Genomic DNA, 25,185 nt, shown 5'->3' with positions numbered 1-25,185 from the left:
TACGTACTTAAAATCTTTTTTTTTTTTTTTTAAGTTGTAAACATCAGAACATTCATTCCAAATACTTCAACATGCATCTCTTAAGATTAAGAATATTCTTCAAACTACCATCACCATCACAGGTAAGAAAATTAACAAAAATTCCCTAATACCATCTAATAACCAATCATATTCAAATTTCCCAACTGTCTTAAAACATGTATAACTTTTTTTTCAAATCAGTTTCACACACTTTATTTGGTTATGGCTCTTTAGTTTTGGGTTTTTGTTGTCATTGTTGGTTTTTACTTTTTATTTTGAAATGATAGATTCACAGGAAGATGCAAAGATAGCACCCTTCACCCACTTTCCCCTCATGGTTACATCTTACATAATATGAAAAAGGAAATCAACATTGGTACAGTATGTGTGTATACTTTTGTCATTTTTAGCACCTATAGATTTGTCTAACCACCACTACAATCAAGATACACTAGTGTTCCATCACCATAAAGACCTTCCTGGTGCTACCTCTTTATAGTTACATCCAACCCTCTCCCCATTTTCCCTCCCACCATCCCTAACCTTTGACAACCATTAATTCATTTTTCATCTCTATAGTTTTATCATTTTGAGAATGTTATATGAACATTTTCATACACAATATGGCCTTTTGTGATTATTTTCACTCAGCATTAATTTCCTTGAAATTTATTTGAGTTGTTACGGGTATCAACAAGTCAGTCAATTTTATTGCAGAGTAACAAGTATTCCATGGTAATACATAAACCACAATTTGTTTTAACCATCTAAGGAAGGATATATGGGTTGCCTACAGGTTTTGACCATTACAAATAAAGCGGCTATGAGCATTCGTATACAGGTTTTTGTGTGAACACAAGTCTTCATTTCTCTGCGATATATGCTCAGGAGTGCAATTCCTGAGGCAAGACATATACATGTTTGGTTTTACAAGAAACTGCCAAATTATATTCCAGAGTGGCTATACCATTTTACATTCCCAGAGAAACAGTATGAGATCCTGTTTCTCTGCATCCTTGCTAGCAGTTACCACCATAAAAAAAAAAAAAAAAAAAAAAAAGTTAGCTATTCTGATAGGAATGCGGTGATATCTCATGATTTTGCTTTGCATTTCCCTCATGCCTAATGATGTTGAACATTTTTTCATTTGCTTGCTATGTATACTTCAGTGAAATGTCTGTCTTTTATTTTCTAATTGTATTTACTTATTACTGTTAAATTTTGAAAGTTTTTTATGTAGTTTACATACAAATCCTTTGTTGGATATGATTTGCAGATATTTTCTCCCAACCTGTAGTATCTTTTCATCTTTGTAAAAAGGTCTCTTACAGAGCAAATTATCTTAATTTTGATGAAGTCCAATTTAACTTTTTTTTTTTTCCTTTCAAGGAGCATGCTTTTGAGTCATCTGAGCCTTCTTAGCTCAGTCCTGGGTCCTGAAGTTGTTGGTTTACTGCCTATGGATATCCAATTGCTCCAACAGTATTTGCTGAAAAGGCTATCCCTCCTCCATTGAATTGCTTTTGCCCCTGTCAAAAATCAATTGGCCATTTATGTGAGTCTATTTCTGGTTCTTAGTATCTAATGGCTCTTTAGTATCATCTTTTAAAAACAAGCCTCCTCATCCATGTTTTATACTTTTCATATGGACATTTTCATATATACACAAAAGCAGAGAAGGGTATAATAAACTCACAGTAGACTCAGACAGCTTGAACAATTTTCAGTCCCCTCTCTTTTTCATCATCATAATATTTTGAAGAAGAATCTAGGGCAGCTTTCTTATACAATATTCCATGTTCTGGATTTGTCTGTTTCTCGTAGTGTCTTTTATTTGTTCCTCTGCCTCCTGTATTTCCTGTAACCTGGCAATGAGGTCCAAGAAGCTTAATGAAATTCAGGTTGAACATTTTTCAGCTTATTACGTCACAGGAGGTGGCACATTATGTGGGCTGTCTCAATCTAAGCAATGTTACATTTTGTTACTTGCTGAAGAGGCAAATGACAACATTCTCTACTGTTAAACTACGTATGTCCTTTGCAATTATTATATAAGCTGGGGTGATTCTTCTACAACATGGATGAAGCATTTTCATATTCATTATCTTATAAGAACTTTGTGAGGTAGATATTCTTCCTCCTGTTTGACAGATGAGGAATTCAAGGCTCCAAGAACTGAAGAGATTTTTTCTGAGGCAGATGGCAAAATGTGACCCACATCCAGGTCTTACGACTTTAAGCCTTAGGCCCTTTCCAGTTTTCACTCTTGGTTACCTTTCATTCTAATGAGGAACCAGCCCCCAACAAACTGTGGGGCTGAATTAGTAACATTTATGATAATCAAAATACCACTCTGACATTATTAAAAAACACAATCTTCATATTCAGATATTATTCACAGTCCAGCTACAGAAACAGAACTTTGAGAATTACAACATAAAAATTAACTCAAGAATATAGACTGAGTTAAAACCTACAAATGTACTCAAGGACACAGAATGGTTCACAGGGGTTAATGGGCACTGACTGCCCAAAAGTGGATTCTGCATTGGCTTCATCAGTGAAGAGCTTGGCTCCGTAAGAAAAATTTATGTCCCAGTAAATTTAGTGCTGGGACAGAATGCTGTTTCATGAGTAACAGGCTATCATTTGACAGCAATGATGAAATATTGATTAGAATTGACAATGACTGTGGTGGGGATCATCAGTTCAACTGCTCGGTCAAGGATTTTTTTCCTTCTGGATAGGGAAAGCAGGGTACCACTGCCCTTCCATTTTAACACTCTACATCTGTTAAGTTTCAAATTCAAAAGCTGGAAAATAAATTGTTTTCCTTGGCATCACTGTTAATGGCTGGCCATAACATTTTTTTCCATACACATAAACTAGATATATAATCTATTAACTCCCTTATTTTTAAAGGTAAATTAAAAAAATTATTCTTACAGCACTAAATTCCAGTTAGCTATTCACCATACTTCCTCCTATAAAAATGAGCATCTTTTAGGTTCATGGAATCCCCCTCATTCTAATATTAACTTAATACACAAACTTACATGATCCCATGTTTTATACTTTGACCATAACCTCTTTTATCCAACTTTATTGACAACTGAATGATTTCAAAAAGCACTTTCACAAAGATCCTCTCACTTAACCCTCACAACAACCCTGTGAGGTAGGTATCATGTCAACATTTGACAGGAAACTGAGGCTTTAGGGCTGACTTAATAACATCACATGGCCATTAAGGGAAAGCCAGGAATCAAAGGTAGGTCTTCTGATTCCAAATCCAGTGCTCTTCTTAGGTTGTCCTCATCAGCAGACTCTTGTCCACCCAACTCCACACCTGACATTTGGGATCATACTGTCTGTTCAGGTTTTCTATAGCAGTGACGCTATCTTTAAAATGCATACTTATACACATTTTAAAAACCAATGTCCACTTTTTATGATTAATTTTTAATTTTATTAATAAATTTATTTTTATTTACTAAAGATGGGTCTCCCTATGTTGCCCAAGTTTGTCTCCAACTCCTGTGCTCAAGTGATCTTCCCACCTCGGCCTCCCAAAGTCCTGGGACTACAGGAGTGAGCCACTGCACCCAGTCCATGTCTACTTTTTAATACAAAGATATTTGTTGCTGTCATTAACAACTAGGTTATTAGATTTGGATTATGTTTTTGAAGACTTGAAAGTTGGGATGAACTTTCTTTTATTTTTTCAGACAGAGTTTTGCTCTTGTTGCCCAGGCTGGAGTGCAATGGCATGCTCTCAGCTCACTGCAACCTCTGCCCTCCCGGGTTCAAGTGATTCTCCTGCCTCAGTCTCCTGAGTAGCTGGGATTACAGGCATGTGCCCCCATGCCTGGAAAATTTTTGTATTTCAGTAGAGATGGGGTTTCACCATGTTGGTCAGGCTGGTCTCGAAATCCTGACCTCAGGTGATCCACTCGCTTCGGCCTCCCAAAGTGCCGAGATTACAGGCGTGAGCCACCACGCCCAGCCTATTAACTTTCTTCTACATGCTACTCATTTGTCTATTAAAGAGTAAATAATAAACTTTTTTCTTAGAAGAAATATATATCATTTGTCAAAGAGTTACTTAAGTAGGCAGGGATTCTATTCCATTTCATATATGACACTAGATTTTCTGCATCTCAATCTTGGACTCATGGGTGTTTTGTAGCCAAGACAGTTCCTCAATGGTATGGATTTTCTGTTGAAGATGAACGCTGGAAGTCTGACAGAATTCTTTTTCAGACACATCACATTCACAAGGTTTTTCATCTGTGTGGATTTTCTGATGTACAGTAAGGTTTTTTCTTTGCCTAAAAACTTTACTACAATCATTACACCCATAAGGTTTCTCCCCTGTGTGAATTCTCTGGTGGCCAACTAAATTCCTCTTAGAAGTAAAGGATTTCCTACACTTCTCACACTCATAAGGTTTTTCCCCAGTGTGCATTCTCTGATGTACAACAAGGTTTTTATTCTGACTAAAGTCTTTTCCACACTCATTACATTTATAAGGTTTCTCTCCAGTGTGGATTCTTTGATGTACCATAAGATTTCTACTAGAGGTAAGGACTTTCCTACATATAAGACATTCGTAGGTTTTTTCTCCACTGTGAATTCTTTGATGTTCAATTAGGTTTCTGTTGTAGGTAAAACCTTTTCCACACTCATTACATGCATAGGGCTTCTCACCAGTGTGGATCCTCTGATGGGCTATAAGGTTTGAGCGGTAACTGAAGACTTTCCCACAGTCATTGCATTTATAAGATTTTTCCCTCGTGTGAATTCTCTGATGTCCAATGAGGCTTTTCTTCAGAATGAAGCATTTCCCACATTCATCACACTCATAGGGTTTCTCACCACTGTGGATTCTCTTATGCTCAATGAGGTTTCTGTTTGAACTGAAAGCTCTTCCACACTCACTACATTCAAAGGGTTTTTCTCCAGTGTGGATTCTCCGATGTACAAGCAGGCTTGAATTGTAACTGAAAGCCTTCCCACAATCTTCACATTTGTAGGCTTTCTCTTGTGTATGGAGTTTCTGATGGACCATAAAACTTTTGCTCATAATAAAGGTTTTCCCACACTCTTGACATTCATATGGCTTCTCCCCATTGTGGAGTCTCTCATGGTCAATGAGGTTTCTGTTTGAACCGAAGACCTTGCCACAATCTTTACATTCATAGAGATTCTCTCCAGTGTGGAACCTTTGATGTAAAATGAGGCTCTTCTTCAGAATAAAAACTTTCCCACATTCATTACATTCATAGGGCTTCTCCCCATTGTGGAGTCTCTGGTGGTCAAAAAGGTAAGCACTTTGAGTAAAGGCTTTCCCACATTCAGTGCATTTATAAGGTTTCTCTCTGCTGTGCATCCTCTTATGGTCAAGGAAGTTTGACTTAGAACTGAAAATCTTCCCACATTTTTTACAACCAAAGGTCTTCTTTTCTGTGTGGACTCTCTGATGTAAGAGGAGGCTTTTACTTCGAATGAAAACTTTTCCACATTCTTTACACTTGTAAGGGTTCTCTGCACTGTGGAGTCGCTGATGGTCAATAAGGTAAGTGGTCTGAGCAAAGGTCTTTCCACATTCATCACATTTATAGGGTTTTTCCCCAGAGTGGATTCTCTGGTGCAGAATGAGGCTCTTCTTCAGAATGAAAGCTTTCTGACACTTGTTACATTTATAAGGTTCTTCCCCTTTGTGGAGCCTCTGATGGTCAATGAGGTAAGCATTCTGAGAGAAAACTTTCCCGCATTCATTACACTTATAAGGTCTCTCCCCTGAATGGCGCCTTAGATGTATAATTAGGCCTGAGTGTCTATAGAAGCCCTTTCCACATTCCTTACACTTATAAGGTTTCTCCCCAGTGTGGATCCTCTGATGGTTTAGAAGGTAAGCACTTTGAGAAAATGCTTTCCCACATTCATTACATTTATAAGGTTTCTCCCCTGAATGGTTCCGTAAATGCATTAGAAGGCTCGAACGCTGAATAAAGCCTTTTCCACATTCCTTACATTTATGAGGTTTCTCACCAGTGTGGATTCTCCGATGGTTTATAAGATGGGAGATTTTATTAAAATGCTTACAACATATATCACATTTATAAAACTTCTTTCCTTCAGTACCTATTAAACTTTCAGAAATAGCTGAACCGAAAGTCAAGCTGTCTCCAAATTCCTTCCACTTTTGGCCTTGTTTCTCTGGTGGAGTCCTTTTCTTCTTGTCTCGTTCACAAAGGGAACCTTTCTTCACTGTATCTGCCCTTTCATCTGTTTCATTTCCCCACTGACTTGCCAAAACTTGCCATTCACACTCTTCTTCAAAATTAAGGACCTGGGGAACACTTCCTTGAAGTCTTTTTGATGTTCCTTTATGAGACTCTGCTCTTTGAGAACTACTTGGCTTTGATGTCACCTCCTCATTCTCAGTCATGGTCTCCCATTCTGGTAAAAGGAATTAAAAATGCAAATGTTACCATGTCCCTGTGTTTGGAAGAACAGGATCTTCAAATGACTTTAAAACATTCTAGGAAGGCACACTTTAATATGCATACAAAAAGGAGAAACTTTTCACTAAATTAAGGTACAAAGAATAATGCTACACTGACAAGATGTTGTAAATGGATTAACATACAACTCAGGTTGAGACATTTTTAAGTGCTTTGTCTTCAGGAAGCAGATGGAAAAATACAAATAATGCTGAGAAAACAGAAGGAAGGAAAACCAGAGAGAAAACATAGGATCTTATGGAGGTGGTTCATATCTAAGGAACTTGGATAGAAGAGCAAGAACCATTTGTATTACAAGTAACTTTCTTTTTTATTTTCTTCATGTTAGAAAGATGGAAACTTTAAGGGAAGCAAAATATATGTAAGGACTCTGAAAGGCAATTTTTAATTTTTGAAAAGTCAAAGGCATGAATACTTTTTAACTGGTTGAAAGCAATTAACCAACAGAAAAGAAATCCATTGAAAAGCAACTTAATTCTTAGAATACATATATTACTCCTACTCCGTTTAAAATTAAGAAATGGAAAATTTAAAATTCATTTTAAAAAGTCAAGTCCATTAGGAACTCCCTTAATTACACATAAAACGTAAAAGAAGAAATACAGAAAGAAAAAGGAAAATAGAATAAAAGTATGAAAACATCTGTAAAATGATGAGGCTGAACTAATCTCCAAGGTTCCTATCTACTCCAATAGTCTCAAATATTTTAAAATACGAACAGTATGAAAATGGTTTGGAAGTTTACTTTCAAACTACCCAAGTGTGAGAGAAATTATGAGCCAGTTCCCCCAAACTGTCTAATAAGTAAAGTTATGTGAATAACAGTAACATCACCTTCTCTTTGCATATAACAATACTTTTCTTCTATCTAAACAGCGAGAGAAGAGTGCAGCCATTTTATTTCATTATACATTTCTTTGAGTTTATGAGAGGATGAGGATGGTAAAGATCCAATAAATATTAACTTGAACTACAGACATTCTTAGGTCAGGCCCTCATATCTCATCTCAACTGCCTTTCTCTCTAGGACTCAGGCAGGACTGCCAATCACACTACCCAACTACCTGGCTGCAGGGATGGGTATGTGTCTTAGGCCTATCCAATGCTGGTACTTCAGTTTCCTTATTCACAGTGAGGTTTCAAACACAAGGAGAGGCCGGGCACGGTGGCTCATGCCTGTAATTCCAGCACTCTGGGAGGCTAAGGAGGGCGGATCACTTAAGGTCAGGAGTTTGAGAACAGCCTGGCCAACATGGTGAAACCCTGTCTCTACTAAAAATACAAAAATTAGCTGGGCATGGTGGTGCACACCTGTAATCCCAGCTACTCAGGGGGCTGAGGCAGGAGAATCACTTGAACCGGGGAGGTGGAGGTTGCAGTGAGTCGAAATCACACCACTGCATTCCAGCCTGGGTGACAGAGCAAGACTCCATCTCAAAACAAAACAAAACAAAACAAGAACAAAACAAATGAAAAACAAAGACAAGAAGAATGCTGGTGGAGAAGGGAGCTGCTTCTATATAATGAAACAAGCTTTAAGGAAATAAAGTGTTACAAGTAGTTAAACTGAGATGGAAAATGGTTAAGAAATTAGGAACTCTTGTATCAGTAGCTTATTAGCTGGTTAAACTATTTAATGTTTTTAGCTTAGGAATCAGACTATATACGGGCCTCTTGAGCTTTTTAAGACTTTGTAGAAAAATGTCGGAATGATAGAGGGAGCTGGTTACTTTCCATAACGTTTGGTGAATGAAGCCTGCAAGAAAGAGACACAGGCTTTCCTACCTCTAACACTCCCTGCCTTTCATCTGCCCCAATTCATGCGTACCTTCTGTCAATCATCTTTCCAATATGTAAATTTGATCATGTCACTTACCTGCTCAAAACACCTAACTCTTCATTGCCTACAGGACAAAGCAGAAATAACCAGTGGAGTCAAAGGGATATCTTCACCCACTGCCTATTTTTCTGGTATCTATTATTGTCAGTATCTCTTACGCCCCTAGACTCTAGCCACAGTGCCCAAACATGTCATTTCTTGCCTCTCTATCACTGCCCGTGTTCTTTCCTCTTCCTGAATTGCTCTTCCTCTTTCCAAGTCACCATCCAAGCCCGTACCTATACCCTTTAAAACTAAGCTCTAAAGTCACTCTCTGGACATTAACATTGATCTTAAAAAAATAAAAAGGAGTATAAATGATACTACCAATTATACTGTGCCAATAAATTAAGACAACTTACATGAAATAGGCAAATTCCTAGAAAGCCACAAACTACTAAAACTGACTCAAGAAAGGGAAAATCTGAGGAGGTCTACAGCAGGGAAAGAAATTGAATCAGTAATTAAAAAAAAAAAAAAAAAAATTATCCCCACCCCCTGCCCACACACAAAAAGCCCAGGCCCAGGTTGCTTCACTGGCAAATTCTACCAAACCTTAGAAGAATACCATTTCTTCACAAATTCTTCCAATAAACAGAAACATTTTCCAACTAATTCTATGAAGCTGGTATTGCCCTGATAGCAAAACCAGACATAACCATCACAAAAAAGAGAACTATAGATAAATATAGCTTATGAATACAAACAAAGAAATCCTCAACAAAATGCTAACTAACCAAATCTAGCAGGACATAAAAAGAATTATACACCATGACCAGGTGAAATTTATCACAGGAAAATAACGTTGGCATAACACTAGGAAACCAATTAATGTAATACACCATATCAACAAAATGAAAAACAAAAACCACATCATCATGACAATAGATAAAACACTCCTTAGTGATAAAAACACTCAACAAAGTAGGAATAGAAGGGGATTTCTGGCCAGGCACAGTGGCTCATGCCTGTAATCCCAGTGCTTTGGCAAGCCAAGGTAGGTGGATCGCTTGAGGCTGAGAGTTTGAGACCAGCTTGGGGAACATGGTGAGCCACTGTCTCTACAGAAAAAAATAAAATAAAAATAAAAACAAGTAATTAGCTTGGTGTGTGCCTGTGGTCCTAGATATGTGGGAGGCTGAGATAAGAGGATTAGGAGGATTACTTCAGCCCAGGAAGTTGAGGATGTAGTGAGCCGTGATCGCATCACTGCACTTTAGCCTGGGCAACAGAGTTAAGACCCTGTTGAAAAAAATTAAAATAAATTATATTTCATGGTGGAAGACTGAATGGGTTCTCTCTGAGAACAAGAACAAGAAAAGGCTGTCTGCTCTTGCCACTTCTAGTCAACAGGTACTGGAAGTTCTAGCCAGAGCAATTAGGTAAGAGAAAGAAAGAAAAGGCATCCAGATTGTAAAGGAAGAAGTAAAATTACCTCTATTTGCAGATGACAAAATCTTGCATATAGACAATCCTTAGAAATCACTAAAAAACCATTAAAACTAATAAATAAGTACAGTAAGATTGTAGGATACAAGCTCAACATATAAAAATCAGTCTGACATGGTGGCACACACCTGTGGTCCCAGCTACTCAGTAGGTTTAGGCTGAGGAATGCATGAGCCCAGGAGCTCAAAGTCAGCCTGAGAAACGTATAAAACCCCATCTCATTAAAAAAAAAAAAAAAGTTGTATTTCTATCCATTAGTATTAAATAATCCACAAAAGAAATTAATAAAACATTTATAATAGTCTCAGAAACAAGATCAGGATAAATTTAACAAAAGAAGTGAAAAACTTATATTCTGAAAACTACGAAACATTATTGAAAGAAGCTGAAGGCTTAAATAAATGGAAAGAAACCTCATGTTCAAAGATTAAAAGATTTAACATTAATAAATGGCAGTACTCCTCAAACTCATCTACAGATTCATTGCAATCCCTATCAAAATCTCAGCTTGTTTCTTCAAAGATATTGACCAGCTGATATCAAAATTAGATGGAAAGTCAAGAGACCTAGAGTAGCTAAAACAATCTTGAAAAAGAACATAGTTGGAGGACTCACACATTTTTATTTCAAAATGTACTATGAAGCCAAAATAGTAAGAGAGGGTGATACTGACATAAGGGTAGACATATAGATCAAAGGACTAGAATTGAGACTTTAGAAATAAACTCTCATATTTATAATCAACTGTTTTTTTTTAAAAGGGTGCCAAAACAATGCAATGGGGAAAGCACAGTCTTTTCAACAAATGGTGCCTGGGATAAATGGTGCCACATGCAAAAGAATGAAGACGGATCCTTGTCTCATACTATATACAAAAATTAACTCAAAATGGATAAAAGACTGAAATGTAAGAGCTAAAACTTAAAAGAAAACATAGACATATATCTTCCCAGCCCTAGATTAGTGACGGTTTCTTAGATATGACACCAAAAGCAGAAGCAACAAAAGAAAAAAGAAAAACAAAACTGGAACTCATCAAAATTAATGACTTTTGTCCTTGAAAGGATACCATCAAGTAAGGGAAAAGTCACCAGGCCCAGTGGCTCATGCCTGTAATGCCAGCACTTGGGGAGGCTGAGGCAGGAAGATCGTTTGAGGCCAGGAGTTCAAGACCAGCTTGGGCAACACAGTAAGACTGTCTCTACAAAGAATTTTAAAATCAGCCAGGCTGATGGGGTGCATTTGTAATCCCAGCTACTCGGGAGGCTGAGGTGAGAGGATCGCTTGAGCCCAGGAGTTCAAGGCTGCAATAAGCTATGATCGCACCACTACACTCCAGCCTGGGCAACAGGGCAAGACCCCACAGAATGGGAGAATATATTTATAAGTCATGTATCTGTTAAGGGACTTATATATAGAATATATAAAGAACTCTTACAACTTATTAATAAAAAGACACATAACCCAGTTAAAATACAGACAAAGAATCTGAATAGACAGTTTTCTCCGAAGACATACATATAGTCAAATAAGAACATAAAAAGTTGCTCGACATCATTAACCATCAGAGAAATGCACATCAAAACCACAGTGAGATATCATTTCAAACCCACTAGGATAGTTAAAATAAAAAAGACAGATAATATCAAGTGTTAGGGATGATGTAGAGAAACTGGAACCCTTATACACTGCTGGTAGGAGTGTAAAATGGTGCAACTGCTTTGGAAAACAGTCTGGAAGTTCCTCAAATGACTAAATACAGAGTTAACATAAGACCTAGCAATTCTACTCCTAGGTAGAAATGAAAACTTATATCCACACAAAAAATTGTACACAAATGTTCACAGCAGTATTATTCATAATGGACCAAACGTGGAAGTACCTAAGTGTTCATCAACTGATAAATGGAGATATATCCATTCAATGGAATATCTGGCAATAAAAAGGAATAAAGAACTGATACCTGATACAACATGGATGCGCCTTAAAACACTATGCTAAGTAAAGGAAGCCAATCACAAATGACCACATATTGCATGATTCCATTTATATGAAATGTTTCAAATACACAAATCTATAGAGGTAGAAAGCAGACTGGTGCCTGCTAGGGCTGGATTGGAGGAATGAGTTAGGTGAAATGAAGGTGGACTGCTGAAGGGTTGATGAAAATTTTTTTTTTTTTTGAGACGGAGTCTCACTCTGTCGCCCAGGCTGGAGTGCAGTGGCATGATCTTGGCTCACTGCAAGCTCCGCCTCCCGGGTTCATGCCATTCTCCCGCCTCAGCCACCCGAGTAGCTGGGACAACAGGCGCTGGCCACCTGGCTAATTTTTTTGTATTTTTAGTAGAGATGGGGTTTCACCGTGTTGGCCAGGATGGTCTTGATCTCCTGACCTCATGATCCGCCCGCCTCGGCCTCCCAAAGTGTTGTGATTACAGGCGTGAGCCACCACGCCCAGCAGAAAATGTTTTTAAATTACTGTGGTAATGGTTGCACAACTCTGTGAATACCCAACAACCACTGAACTGTACACTTTAAATGGTGAATTTTATGGTATGTTAAATATACCTCAGTAAAACTGCTATAAATCTTTCCCTCCTGGTGGAGGAACTGGGAACCATCCATTTCCTCCTCCCACTGTCCCAATCCTTCCATCATTCCCAGGCTCCTATGGGCTCACATAAACTTATGCATACTTTTATTATACAGAATGTGCCAAATTACATTGTAATTATAAGTGGAAATGTCTATCTCTCCAATTTGAATGTACTTTAAGGCAGGGGCTAAGCCTGACACAGGGAGGTACTCAATATTTCTTAATACTTTCCTTCAAATTTTAGTCCAATCTCCTAAAGAAATATATACAAACATTTTACACACTGAAGTAGTATGTACAAGTTATCTGGGAGTCTGCTTTTCTACCACAGTTTATCGATGCATGAAAATTGGGTACACAGAGTTGTCATAATATTTGATAGTGTCATAATATACTATTAGGTCAAAACACCATGCTCTGCTTAGTACTTTCTCTTAGGGAATTTGTTTTGCCCAACTTTTAACCATCATAGTTACCTGGGACTATTTTTAGACATATGACTTTTAATTTCCTCTTTTTGAACCATTTCTTTAACGTATCCCCCTCAAATCAGAGTTACTAAGTCAGTGGGAATAAACACTGGGCATCTGCTTGCCCGAAGCCCCAACATTGGAGTGCACATTTTTTTTTATTTATTAAAGTACGTTCTTTTTCTTCAAAAAGCTGGAATAATCAAGCAACTACATTATTTTATTGTTTTTTTTTTTTTTTTAGTTTAACTCTTAGACCTATCTGGAATTTATTTTAGTGTACAGCATGAGGTATGGGTCCCTAGTGAGTATTTTTCATAAAATCAGCCAATTAATCCATATAGTCTATTTTAAAATTTTTAGAAAAGATTGATGATCAAATAAATACCTTTGGAACTACTGAAAGCCACTTGGGTTAAAAAACAAGCTAGGAGGGTGGTGCATGACTAGAGTCCCAGCTACTTGGGAGGTTGGGGTGGGAGGTTTGCTTGAGGCCAGGAGTTTGAGGCCAGCCTGGGCAGCGTAGTGAGACTGCCATCTCAAAAAACAACAAAACCCCTCCACAAGATGTCTATGTCATTCTATATATCAAGAGAAATTGATAAATATCAAGACAGATTAAAGCTTAAATATCAAAATAAAATGATAAAAAATCTTAAGAAAATACAGCTGGGCACAGTAGCTCACGCCTGTAATCCCAGCACTTTGGGAGGCTGAGGCGGGTGGATCACCTGAGGTCAGGAGTTTGAGACCAGCCTGGCCAACATGGCAAAACCTCATCTCTACTAAAAATACAAAAATTAGCGGAGCATGGTGGTGGGTGCCTGTAGTCCCAGCTACTTGGGAGGCTGAGGCAGGAGAATCACTTCAACCCAGGAGGCAGAGGTTGCAGTGAGCTGAGATCGCGCCATTGCACTACAGCCTGGCCGACAAGTGAAACTCCATCTCAAAAAAAAAGAAAATACAGGTGGGTTTAAAAAATAATTTTATGAGGAAAAAGACCAGTAAGACCATACAGGAAAATACTCCTAAGTTTGACAACATAAAAGGTTTTCTAAGGCTTAAAAAAATAATTAATAAATAATATTGAAAGGCAAACAAATGGGAAAAACATATGCAACAACTGACAAAGCATTAGCAGTAGTTCTATATATAGGAAGTGTATGAATAGGAGTAAAATGATGAGTAAACATATGAAGAGATTTCAATCACACTAATAATGAAACCATGAAAAACAAACAAATAAAAGATGGTGTTCTTTATCTACCTAGCAAAGATTTAATTAAAAGACTGACCAAATCATGAGCATATCCAGGGGAAATTGGCTCTTCTGTGTGCTCTTTCTGCGGGAGTTTAATTCAAGTATCATTGGTAGAAAATAATTTGCGAATATGTATCAAAGTATAAAATCTACAGACGGACCCACCACTGCCACTGCTGAGATACTAAAGGATACAGTCTCAAAAGTGTGAAAATATACAGTATAAATTATTAAAGACAATAAAATAATAAAGTTGCTAGGTACAAAATTAATATACAAAAAACCAGTACTTTCATATATGCAAATGACAGTCAATTAGAAAATATCAGAAAAGACTCTAATTCCAAAGAATAAATATTACCAGAAATATGCAAGATCTAGGCGATTTTAAAACATGCCTGACACATACAAAGAAGTACAGAAAAAATGGAATGTTATGTAATGTTCTTGAATAGAAACAAATATAAACATTCAGAATCATAAAGCTGTCAATGTAAAGCATGATACACGGACCACGCAATACTCTGCAGCCATTTAAACTGATACTTTAAATCTGTATTTCAGTCAAAATTAGTTCCTGTGGCTGATTACCCAGTTCTGAATGTTGATTTCTCCAAACAGAATTCTATACTTTTCTTCAAGTTCCAGTATAAATGCTACCTCTTTTATGGCCTTTCCTAATCCCCAGGAATGAAACTTATTGCCCTGTTTTCTGCATTTCCATCACACCAGGTTTATGCCACTCTTGTACCAATTATTTTACTATGCCTTGCATATTTAATATTCTGTAATAAACTCCTAAACCATCATAAGCTATTTAAGGGCAGAATCACATCATTTTCACAGCTGTACCACGATAGGTATTTAATGTTTGCTGGAAGCAAAAATGGCTAACAAAAATTTTTGAAATATTCTTCTATTATTTATCAAATAAATCTATTTTAGAATATATAATTTTAAATTTATATTAGCAACAATTTAGAATTGTGGGATTACTCAGTACAAATGAAGGCAGAGCAAAAGGAGTATTCTTACACATCACTGCTAAGAACAGAGAGAACAGGGATTGCTACAGAAAGTAATTTGGCAATATGAAGCAAGAGCCTTAAAGCCATTCAAACACTTATGCCCAGTAATTGTACCTGTAAAAATAATAAAACATTTTAGAATGCCTTGGGCACAGAGACAGATGATTATTATAGCAATTATCCAAAATAAGGAAATGGCTGACTGAATTATGGTACAAATCATATAGCCAATATAGATAATAACTGCAAAGAGTTTGTAACATGTGAGAACACACACAAGGAAAGCAAGCTATAAAACTGTACACAGACACACAAACACACACATTTGAACAATGTAAAAAATCCCTCAAACATATAGAAAAAACAGAAAGGTAATATATCAAAATGATAATAGTTATCTGGAAATAGTGATGTTAAGGAAGGTTTTTTTTCTTCTTTGTAATATTCGGTGTTTTCCAAAATAAGTCTATGCTACTTTAATAATCAGAAAACAAATAAAGGCTGGTAAAATAAAGGTAAGCATCACAGAAAGAAGAGTCCTTACCTAGGGAGGTCACATTTCCATAATTCTCCAGCATCACATCCCAGTACAAGGCCCTCTGGATTGGGCCCAGACATGCCCATTCCTCTGAAGTGAAGCATACTGACACCTCCTCGAACATCACCAACTCCTGAAATAACAGGTGTGTGTGAGATTACCAATGCCCAGGAAGTTGCCTGTCAAAAGGTTCCCTTCACTTCTGGGGAAGGAATACACTGTGAGGCTGTGAATGCACAACAGACATCAGGGAGACATAAGGAGATCACATGTAAAGTCTGTCTTCCAATAGCATAGACCTTGATTTAGAAATGGGAACTGACTGGACATCAAAGGACAAGGATGAGAGAGGGCACTTCAGCCACAGTTAGGCTGTGCAGTTGGGAAGGAAAGAGGATGCAAACCTTACCTGGGGCTGGGCTGTTAGGAGCATAAGTGCCATTAATTGATTTCTTGGGTTCTCTTCCTGGGAAAGGGCAGAAGCTTCAGGGGCAGGAGAATCTGAGGAAGGAGAAAAAGCTGCATATGGGACCTACAAACCTTTTCTGAGTGACCCCCACTTGCAGAGCTGGAATAACACAAAGAGTAGGAATATGAATGGATACAAGGCTGGGCGCGGTGGCTCACGTCTGTAATCCCAGCACTTTGGGAAGCGGAGGCAGGGGGATCACGAGGTCAAGGAATTGAGAATGGGCCGGGCGCGGTGGCTCAAGCCTGTAATCCCAGCACTTTGGGAGGCCGAGACGGGCGGATCACGAGGTCAGGAGGTCGAGACCATCCTGGCTAACACGGTGAAACCCCGTCTCTACTAAAAACTACAAAAAACTAGCCGGGCGAGGTGGCGGCGCCTGTAGTCCCAGCTACTCGGGAGGCTGAGGCAGGAGAATGGCGTGAACCCAGGAGGTGGAGCTTGCAGTGAGCTGCGATCCGGCCACAGCACTCCAGCCTGGGTGACAGAGCAAGACTCCGTCTCAAAAAAAAAAAAAAAAAAAAAAAAAGAAATTGAGACCATCCTGGCAAACATGGTGAAACCCTGTCTCTATTAAAAACACAAAAAAATTAGCTGGGTGTGGTGGTGCGTGCCTGTAGTCCCAGCTACTCGGGAGGCTGAGGCAGGAGAATGGCTTGAACCCGGGAGGCAGAGATTGCAGTGAGCTGAGATCGCGCCATTGCACTCCAGCCTGGGCGACAGAGCGAAACTCCGCCTCAAAAAAAAAAAAAAAAAAAAAGAATGGGCCCAAGAAAGCAAAAGAGAACAGCAGGAACAGCAGAAAGAAACTGGCACTGTAAGAGATTCCTAGACAGGGTAGCAGAGGAAGCAACTCCCTGGAAGTAGGGGGACGAGCCACAGAAAGGGTCCTGGAACAGCCCAAAGCCCAGAGCACTGAGTAAATACCATGCTGAGGATCCTGGAGGTTGAATGCCACTAGGTCAGTAGAAGGATGCGGGCAAATTTCAGCTGCTATGTGGCTGCCAGGAAGTACAGGAGGAAGTGTTGTTCCTGGGGCACTCACCGCCTTCTGGAGAGTGTCCTGATCCTGGACAAGGACTGGAACCTGGAAACAAGTAAAATAATCTGGTTCTTCTTGTTCCTTAAGAAAATTGACTCACCTAAGCACTGTGGACCTCTTTCTGCCCACAATCTAGAACTGTGAGATCAGAGAGACCCACCTCAAGTATGGAGCATCAAAACAGCAGTAAAGCTTTGCATTGAGAACAATGGAGCTGCCCTCGAGCCCCACTCATGGCACTGGTGACCTCTCCCAGAGGAGACTGTACAGAACGGTGGGAACAGAAGCCAGACCTGGGTGTGGGTTAAGGAGGGAATGGGAAGTAATAAGCAGTAATTAAGAGCATGGATTTCAGCTTCAGACTTAGTTTTAGATTGGACTTCAGTCACATCTCTTCTACTTATTTACCATCTGCTTATTGACCCCTTTACCTAACCCTTTGTGCTCAAATACAACTAACACTAAAATTGGCACCAAGACACTTGGGTTTTGAGGCCAGCTAGATGTCTGCCTCAGTTTCCTGCTTTCTCAAATCAAGATATATTAGTAATTTGTAATGAAATATATAGCTCTAAAATTTTCCATATTATGATTAAAACAAACAGGCCCATCCTTAGTGTCACACCCAAGTTTGGGTTATGATTCAGATGTCTTATACAGAAATGTTTTTAGTGAGCTACAGATGTACAGAAAGAAATCTCACACACATGAGATGCTACATTAAGATTCCAATCTAATGGTCAAGGATATAAATCTTATCAGAAGCAAATATCTTAGCCCAGTCCCTTGGCTTACAGATCTCTAGTAGGGCACACAAGAGATCTTACCAAGATTTGGAAAGCTTCGTTCGTGTTATACTACTACCATTTTATGTATGTATGTATGTACATATGTATGTATGTATTTAAAGACAGGATCTTACTGCATCATCCAGGCTGGAGTGCAATGGTATAATCATAGCTCACTGCTGCCTCAACCTCCTGGGTTCAAGTGATCCTCCCACCTCAGCCTTCTAAGTAGCTGGGAGTTCAGGCACTCGCCCCTACACCTGGCTAATTTTTAATTTTTTTGTAGAGATGGGGTCTTCCTATGTTGTCCAGGCTTGTCTTGAACTCCTGGCCTCAAGTGATCCTCCCACTTCAGCCTCCCAAAGTGCTGGGATTACAGACATGAGCCACTGTGCCTGGCCTGCTATTGCCTTTTATACTCTAGGCTTTCATTACCATTCCAAACAGAATTATAGAAACAATACATAGGCTTCTGTTTAGGGAAAAACTTTTCAACATTTCTTCTTCAGGTTCTTGATCCAAACTCAGCAATAGCAAGAATTACCCAGGGGACAAAACAGAGTCAATGTTTTTATGCTGCTTCTGAGTTGGACCCAAAGACCTCAACATAAACCTGTTTCTCTACAGACATATTCTATCGTCTGAATACTCATGGGCCTGCTTTAATTATCGTTAGGGTTGCTAGTGTGCTATTAATTTTTAACGAAAATCACAGGATCACCCTCTAGCCCAGCCTCAATTCTTTCCTTCCTTTCATCCCAACACCCATCACCCCTCTCGGCCTTTCTCACTTGTATTGCTGGTCCATCAAGGTCTTTCTGCAGCTCCTCTACCAGGGCCACAGCCTCCTCGCCACTTCCAGGGTGATGGAGCTGTACCCAGGTCCGAATCTCCCCAGGCAGGATGCTCAGAAACTGCTCCAGCACCAGCAGCTCCAGGATCTGTGCCTTGGTGCGTGCTTCTGGTCTCAGCCACCGGCGACAGAGCTCCCTGAGCCGGCTCAGGGCCTCCTGGGGTCCAGATGTCTCATGGTAACGTAATTGTCTAAAGTGTAGGTGGGAGGTCTCCCAAACAGAGGAGCTGCTTCCTTGGAAGCTGGTTCCCCATTTCCAGGTATCATCCTTCCCCTTCACAAGGCCCTCTTGTCTCAGAGCATTGTGGGCCCAATTATCTCTTGTCATTGTTGTTTTTTGAAAAAGGCTCCTCTCCAGTCCAGGTCTCCTTAATCCTTGACTTCTTCCTTAGAGCTTGGAGAGTATCATCTACAAGATCTCAAGAAATCATTGTTAAAGTTAGCCCAGAGAAACAACTGAGCTTTACAGGCCCCAGTCAGCTCCCAGTACTAGAGAGAACCTTTGTCAGTGCAAGGTTCCAGGTTCTAGAGAGTGCTTCCTCTGACAGAAACCCCCTGCCTAAGGCTCTGGGACACAAACACTCATGTTATCCGCACGACTGCTGAAACCAAACATATGAACTTCCTTTGGTCTTTATTCATAGGATCCCTTCATCTAATTACAATAGACTCTTTACCACTCTAACAGTGAGCATCCTGACTACTCCTGTGCAACCTGGAACAAGTACCTCACTTCTGAACCTTAGTTTCTTAACCTGTAAAATAGGGATAGTAGCAGTTCCTACCTCATGGGGTTGTGATGAGAATTTGATGTATAGTACATTTCAAGTTTTTGAACAGTGCCTGGTATATGGGTTTAAATGTTACTTATTACCCTTCTGTAACTAGCATTCTTTCCTATGTTCTGCAGAGTTAACAAGTAATCATTAATCATGATACATATGAGATAAAATCCTAACCACCTCCTCAATTAACAAAGAAAGGATGAATTAAGTTCTGCGTAGTTTTGCTCTATATGCCTTTAATTCTCTGAAAATTGTTCATTCTGTTAATCAAAATATTTGGATAAATTTCCCATTTTTTCTTTTCCTTTCACATCTAGTCCCACAGATGGATAAATATGAATAAGGTTTTATTATACAGAACTTAGACTTGCTCTCTAGAAATCATCTGTTCTTTAGAAATAACACATTTTTCTATTTATAAAACCAAAAATTTATAAAACCAGAAAACACACAAAACCAGAAAACAATCACTGCTATTATTCTGAACTATGTCCTTATCACAATTTAATTATCATAGATTAATTCTAACTTTCCCCAATTATTAATAAGGTCACAATGGCTATCCTTGCTAACAAATTTTTAGTTACATCTCTGCTTATTTCTTCAGGATAAACTCCTAGGAGAAAATTGTTGGGTTAAAGGGTACAAACATTTTTAAGCTTTTAAGGTTATAATAGTTATATCACCATCAGAAAGCATATGAAAGCATCCTCTTTATTTGAACCCATAGACCCTTAAAGACAGCTTGCTTATAACAAATAGGGGAGTCAGAAATATAAACATAATTTCAATATAATGTTTAAGTACAAGTAATAGGAGAACATAAAACTACAGAAAGGATTCACGAAAGGTACTTTTTTTTTTCTTTTTTTGAGATGGAGTCTCACTCCGTCACCCAGGCTGGAGTACAGTGGCGTGATCTCAGCTCAAAACAACCTCTGCTTCACGGGTTCAAGCAATTTTCCTGTCTCAGCCTCCCAGGTAGCTGGGACTATAGCCTTGCACCACCATGCCCAGGTAATTTTTGTATTTTTGGTAGAGATGGGGTTTTGCAATGTTGGCCAGGATGATCTCAATTTCTTGACCTCGTGATCTGCCCGCCTCGGCCTCCCAAAGTGCTGGGATTACAGGCGTGAGCCACCTCACCCAGCCATGAAAGGTAATTTTGGACTGGGCTTTTAAGGAAAAATAAAAGGATCATTGGACTACGAGGAAGAACATTCCAGGAAGAAAGAAACTATTTTCAAAAGCAAGGGAGGACACATAAGTCTGTGAAGGAAGACCAGAGAAGGAAAGTGAACTTTGGAGGCAAGAGTGTAGGAGTAGAGCAGAGAGGTAAACAGAAGTTGAATTCTAACTACGGCTCTTGAGAGGCAGTATTCTGAGGAGATGATCCTGTCCTGTAAGTGAAGCAGTTTTACTTACATTTAAGCATTAAAAAGGTTTTACTTTACATTTTTCCTTATTTTTAAAAATAGTAATATATTCGCTTGGTTCAAAAATTAAAATTATAAAATGAATACTGTGTAAAGTTTCCTTATCCGTTAGCTTCTTATCTTTCCAGTTATTTCTGCATATGTATGTATACATATATCGTTATCTAGTTCCCTTATTTTCACAAATGGTAGGACACCATGAATGACACGCTACATTTTCCTCTTCTCAATAATACCATGTCTTAGAGATATTTCCTGTCAATACACAGTCCTTCTCCGCATTTTTATGGATGCATAGATGTATCATAATTTATTCATGCCAGCACTGATGGAAAGTTTGGGTAGTTTTCAATAATTTCTTATTACCAACAATATCATCATGAATAATCCTGGGCATACATCAGTTTGGATGTGTGTAGGCATATATAAGAAAAATTCCTTGAAACAGAATTGCTGAGTCAAAATGTATATGCATGTATAATTCTGATACTACCAATATGACCTCATTAGGATTGTACCAATTTATAATTTATACCTCCATCAAAAATAGTTGTATGGGAGTGCCTTTCCTCACTTTCACCAATACGGTTCTCAAAGTTATGTGCTCTTTGCCAAATTTTTAACTTCCATTTTGAATGAATTAATATATTGAGTCACTTGTATATTTTTTCAAGTAACTATTCATATATTTTGCCCATGTTTCTATTGAGGTGTTGGGTCTTGTTAATTTGTACACACTTTTATCACAGGAAAACTAGTCCTCTGTTTACAACGGCAGCTGCAAATTTTTCTCAGTTTGTCAAGTGTCTTTGTGACTATATGTGCCATGTGACTTTGCTTAAAGTGTTTTTTGCCATGCAGTCAATCTTTTACGACTTCTGGGTATTGCACCAAAATTAGAAAGACCTATTCCACTCTGAGCATGAAGAGAGTCTAGTTATGTCAGGATTCTATTAGCGAGGAATGGTGGGGTGAGAGGACTGGATATCAAGAAAGGTCAGTTAGGTTTTTGTAATAAACACATGACTTAAGTTCTAAACGAAGTAGGAACTTACTTATCCCCCAGCAGGGATAAGGTAATTGAGAAAAACTTGGCAGTCCTTGGTAACTGATCTGGGGGTGATGGAAAGGAATTTTTAAAAAGAATTTCGAATAATTTTCAAATAACATAAAAATAACAAATTCTTAAACATACATTTTATTTGCTTCTCACAAAAGGTTTTCAAGGCAGAAGTTGAAAAGAACAAAAGGATCAGAGGAGCGAATCCACTCAAAGCCACTTAGCTAGTCGAGATATGGGAGCAAATTCTGAATTCAGGGATTCTAATTCCAGAAGTCCAAAACAATTCCATCTACGAAGAGACTTATGAAACCCAAACAACAACTGTTCTAAAACAACGGTTTCCAAACACCAGTCCACGACAAAGCTTTAATCTGGCAAGCTGCAAAAAGAGAAAACCAGTAACAATCGTCGCTGACAGGTTGGCAATGAGTGTGCGTGCGTGTGTGTGTGGGTTGGGTGTGTGCGCGCGCGCGCAAAGGCCAGCATTTATTCTGAGTTTAAGGTCTTAGTACTTTGGGTGAAAATGTATTGCCTGAAGTAATGGTGGTATGGGTGGTTTCAAGTTTGATTTTTAAATACCATTATATTACAAAACTAAAAGACTAAAAAAACTAAAATTGTTCCATCCCTTAAAACAAACAAACAAAAATCCGTCCTCAGGAGTCTGGGCGCCGCCGGTATAGGGAAGCCTCAGAATGTTTCTGTCCATCAGCCTCAGAGAAAACTGAGGAACAGCAGAAAGGCCTGAGCTGGGGGCGCAGGCTGCTGAGGCAGCTCTTCTCAAACCGCCAGTGGAGTCCGTTAGACGGGAGCACCCGTCCACAGACACACACAGACTCGGAGCTGCTGTCCTCAGTACCTCCTCCTGGCCGGCTGCGTGCCCAGCCGAGGCCACGACGTCGACCCCCAACACGGAGCTGGGGACGGACCGTGCCGGGGGTCAGGGCCCGGGAGGGGCTACCGAGGGCTGTGCAGTCCCAGCAAGCTCAGGACCGCGTCCCGGGTCGCCTTCCCTGCACGCCCACCCGCCCTCGAGCCCACCCCGCTCACCGGGGGCTCCCGCTGCGGCTCCAGCCTTGGGTACCGCCGCCTCGGCGCCAGGCCGCTAGGAGATGACACAGGAACTAGCCCTTGCGGCAACCGAGGCACAGAATAATGGCCGAGCCGAGGATATTGCGACTTCCGGTTGCACCCCGCCCCTCATCCCGGATCTCTAGGAAGCCACATCTCTATGGTTCGTTTCTTTTCCTAGAGCTGGAGAAGAGAGGCGGAACTCCTGAGCCCTTGGGTACTACTATTCCTTACATCAAACAAGAACTGGCCGCTGTTTCAGACCAGAAGGGTGCAGAGATGAAAGACAGGACCCAGGGTCTCAGGATGCTTGTTGCCTCCTAGAGAGTTGGACATTTCTGTTTTGATTTGCATTTCAATTGAGGTTGATAGGGAGTAACCTTCATGTCTGAATGATCTGGTAGGTGACTTTTCTGGTCTCTTCTTGAACCTATGCAGTTCTCATAATAACATTATTTCTCATAATACATAATAACATGGCTTATAAATCACCCTCTTGTGAATTCGCTTACTGTGGTGTATCTCTTGCGCACATGATGACATATTGGAGCTATGATATTAAATAGTAATCGAGTTGAAGGTGCAAGGTAATGTGCAAATGGTAGGGACATCTCTCCCCTGAAAGAGGAGGTTATTCTAGCTGTCCATTACCCTGGGTAAAGTGAGGTGTGTATAAAGGAAACTGGAACTCTGATGCTCTCTTTGGTCTTCAGTCTCTTAGGTTTGGACTTCTGGAATTGACACCCCTATATGGGACTATGGTTGGAACAAGTCTCCAACAGGGCAAAGGCCATGTCTGCATGGATCCCATGTATTTAGCACCTAGTACAAAGCTGAAGCCACATAGGTCGTAGATGAATGTTTATTAAATGAGCAAGGTTCTTGTTATTCTGTTTATGTCTTTTTTTTTTTTTTTTTGAGATGGGAGTTTCGCTTTTGTTTCCCAGGCTGGAGTGCAGTGGCGCAGTCTTGGCTTACTGCAACTTCCACCTCCCAGGTTCAAGCGATTCTCCTGCCTCAGCCTCCTGAGCAGCTGGGATTACAGGCACGTGCCACCATGCCTGACTAATTTTTTTTGTATTTTTAGTAGAGACGGGGTTTCACCATGTTGGCCAGGCTGGTCTCCAACTCCTGACCTCTGGTGATCCACCCACCTCGGCCTTCCAAAGTGCTGGAATTACAGGTGTGAGCCACCGTGCCAGGCTTATTCTGTTTATTTCTTTATGTTCTCTCCTGGCATTCATTAAACAACATACTTAAACTTCAGCCTTGATTCATTCATTTATTCATTCATTCAACTACTGAGTACTTGCCATGTGCCAAATAGTGTTCTGGGCACTAAGGACATAAATAAAGTGGTAAAGTCTCTGTTCTCATGGAGCTTACATTTCTAGTGGGGTAAACAGAAAACAAATATAAAAATGTGTCAGGTGGTGGTAAATGCTAAGAAATGTGAAAGCTGATCATAAGAATTGGGTCATTCTTGTTGTATCTAATAAAACAAAGTCAAGAAATTAGCTGGGGGAAGCACTCAGGGTACAAAACATTGCTCCAGGAATGTTATTCTCTGTAAGCTTGACTGCTGAAATTGCTTATTATAAGCCCAAACCAGTTTTATCTATAGCTTCTGAGATAACTTGCTGCAACTCTAGGACTAATTTTGCCCACTGCAGTTGCTCACCAATTGGAGCTTGCCAGCTCCCCACACCCTTATTTAGTGCCAATGGACTTTCTCAAAGAGCAATATGTAACATTCCTCTTTTTTGTAAAATCTCTAACCTCTTTGTTCTTCAGAGAGAGCACCACTTTCAGTTCAAGCCAGAGACTATCTCTCCGAGTTTGTAAACTGATGTGAATAAAACTTTATTTTCTTTCTCTCTCTCTCTTTTTTTTTTTGGATAGAGTC

At 39.4% G+C, this 25,185-nt stretch overlaps 1 protein-coding gene across 3 annotated transcripts; it reads right to left on the bottom strand.

Moving 5' to 3' along the window:
- Window positions 1-706: 706 nt before the first annotated feature.
- LOC104670975 (zinc finger protein 197) lies at window positions 707-23,385 on the bottom strand. Of its 3 annotated transcripts, XM_030935850.1 has the most exons (7): window positions 23,259-23,366; window positions 18,863-19,333; window positions 17,444-17,576; window positions 17,169-17,328; window positions 16,182-16,273; window positions 15,779-15,905; window positions 707-6,486 (listed from the first exon to the last, which is right to left on the bottom strand). In XM_030935850.1, the coding sequence occupies exons 5-7, from the start codon at window positions 16,212-16,214 to the stop codon at window positions 4,166-4,168; spliced, it is 2,481 nt and encodes an 826-aa protein (XP_030791710.1). In that variant the 5' UTR covers window positions 16,215-16,273; window positions 17,169-17,328; window positions 17,444-17,576; window positions 18,863-19,333; window positions 23,259-23,366; the 3' UTR covers window positions 707-4,165. The 3 variants fall into 3 exon arrangements, with proteins under 3 accessions (XP_030791710.1, XP_010372665.2, XP_010372666.2); XM_010374363.2 differs by lacking the exon at window positions 17,444-17,576 and having other exon boundaries at window positions 23,259-23,385; XM_010374364.2 differs by lacking the exon at window positions 17,444-17,576 and having other exon boundaries at window positions 18,863-19,342.
- Between the last annotated feature and the right edge of the window lie 1,800 nt (window positions 23,386-25,185).

This window comes from Rhinopithecus roxellana, chromosome 1 (genome assembly GCF_007565055.1).
Source record: "Rhinopithecus roxellana isolate Shanxi Qingling chromosome 1, ASM756505v1, whole genome shotgun sequence".
Lineage (NCBI taxonomy): Eukaryota > Metazoa > Chordata > Mammalia > Primates > Cercopithecidae > Rhinopithecus > Rhinopithecus roxellana.
Note: the sequence above shows the minus strand (reverse complement) of the source record. Positions and strands in the feature narration are given on the sequence as shown.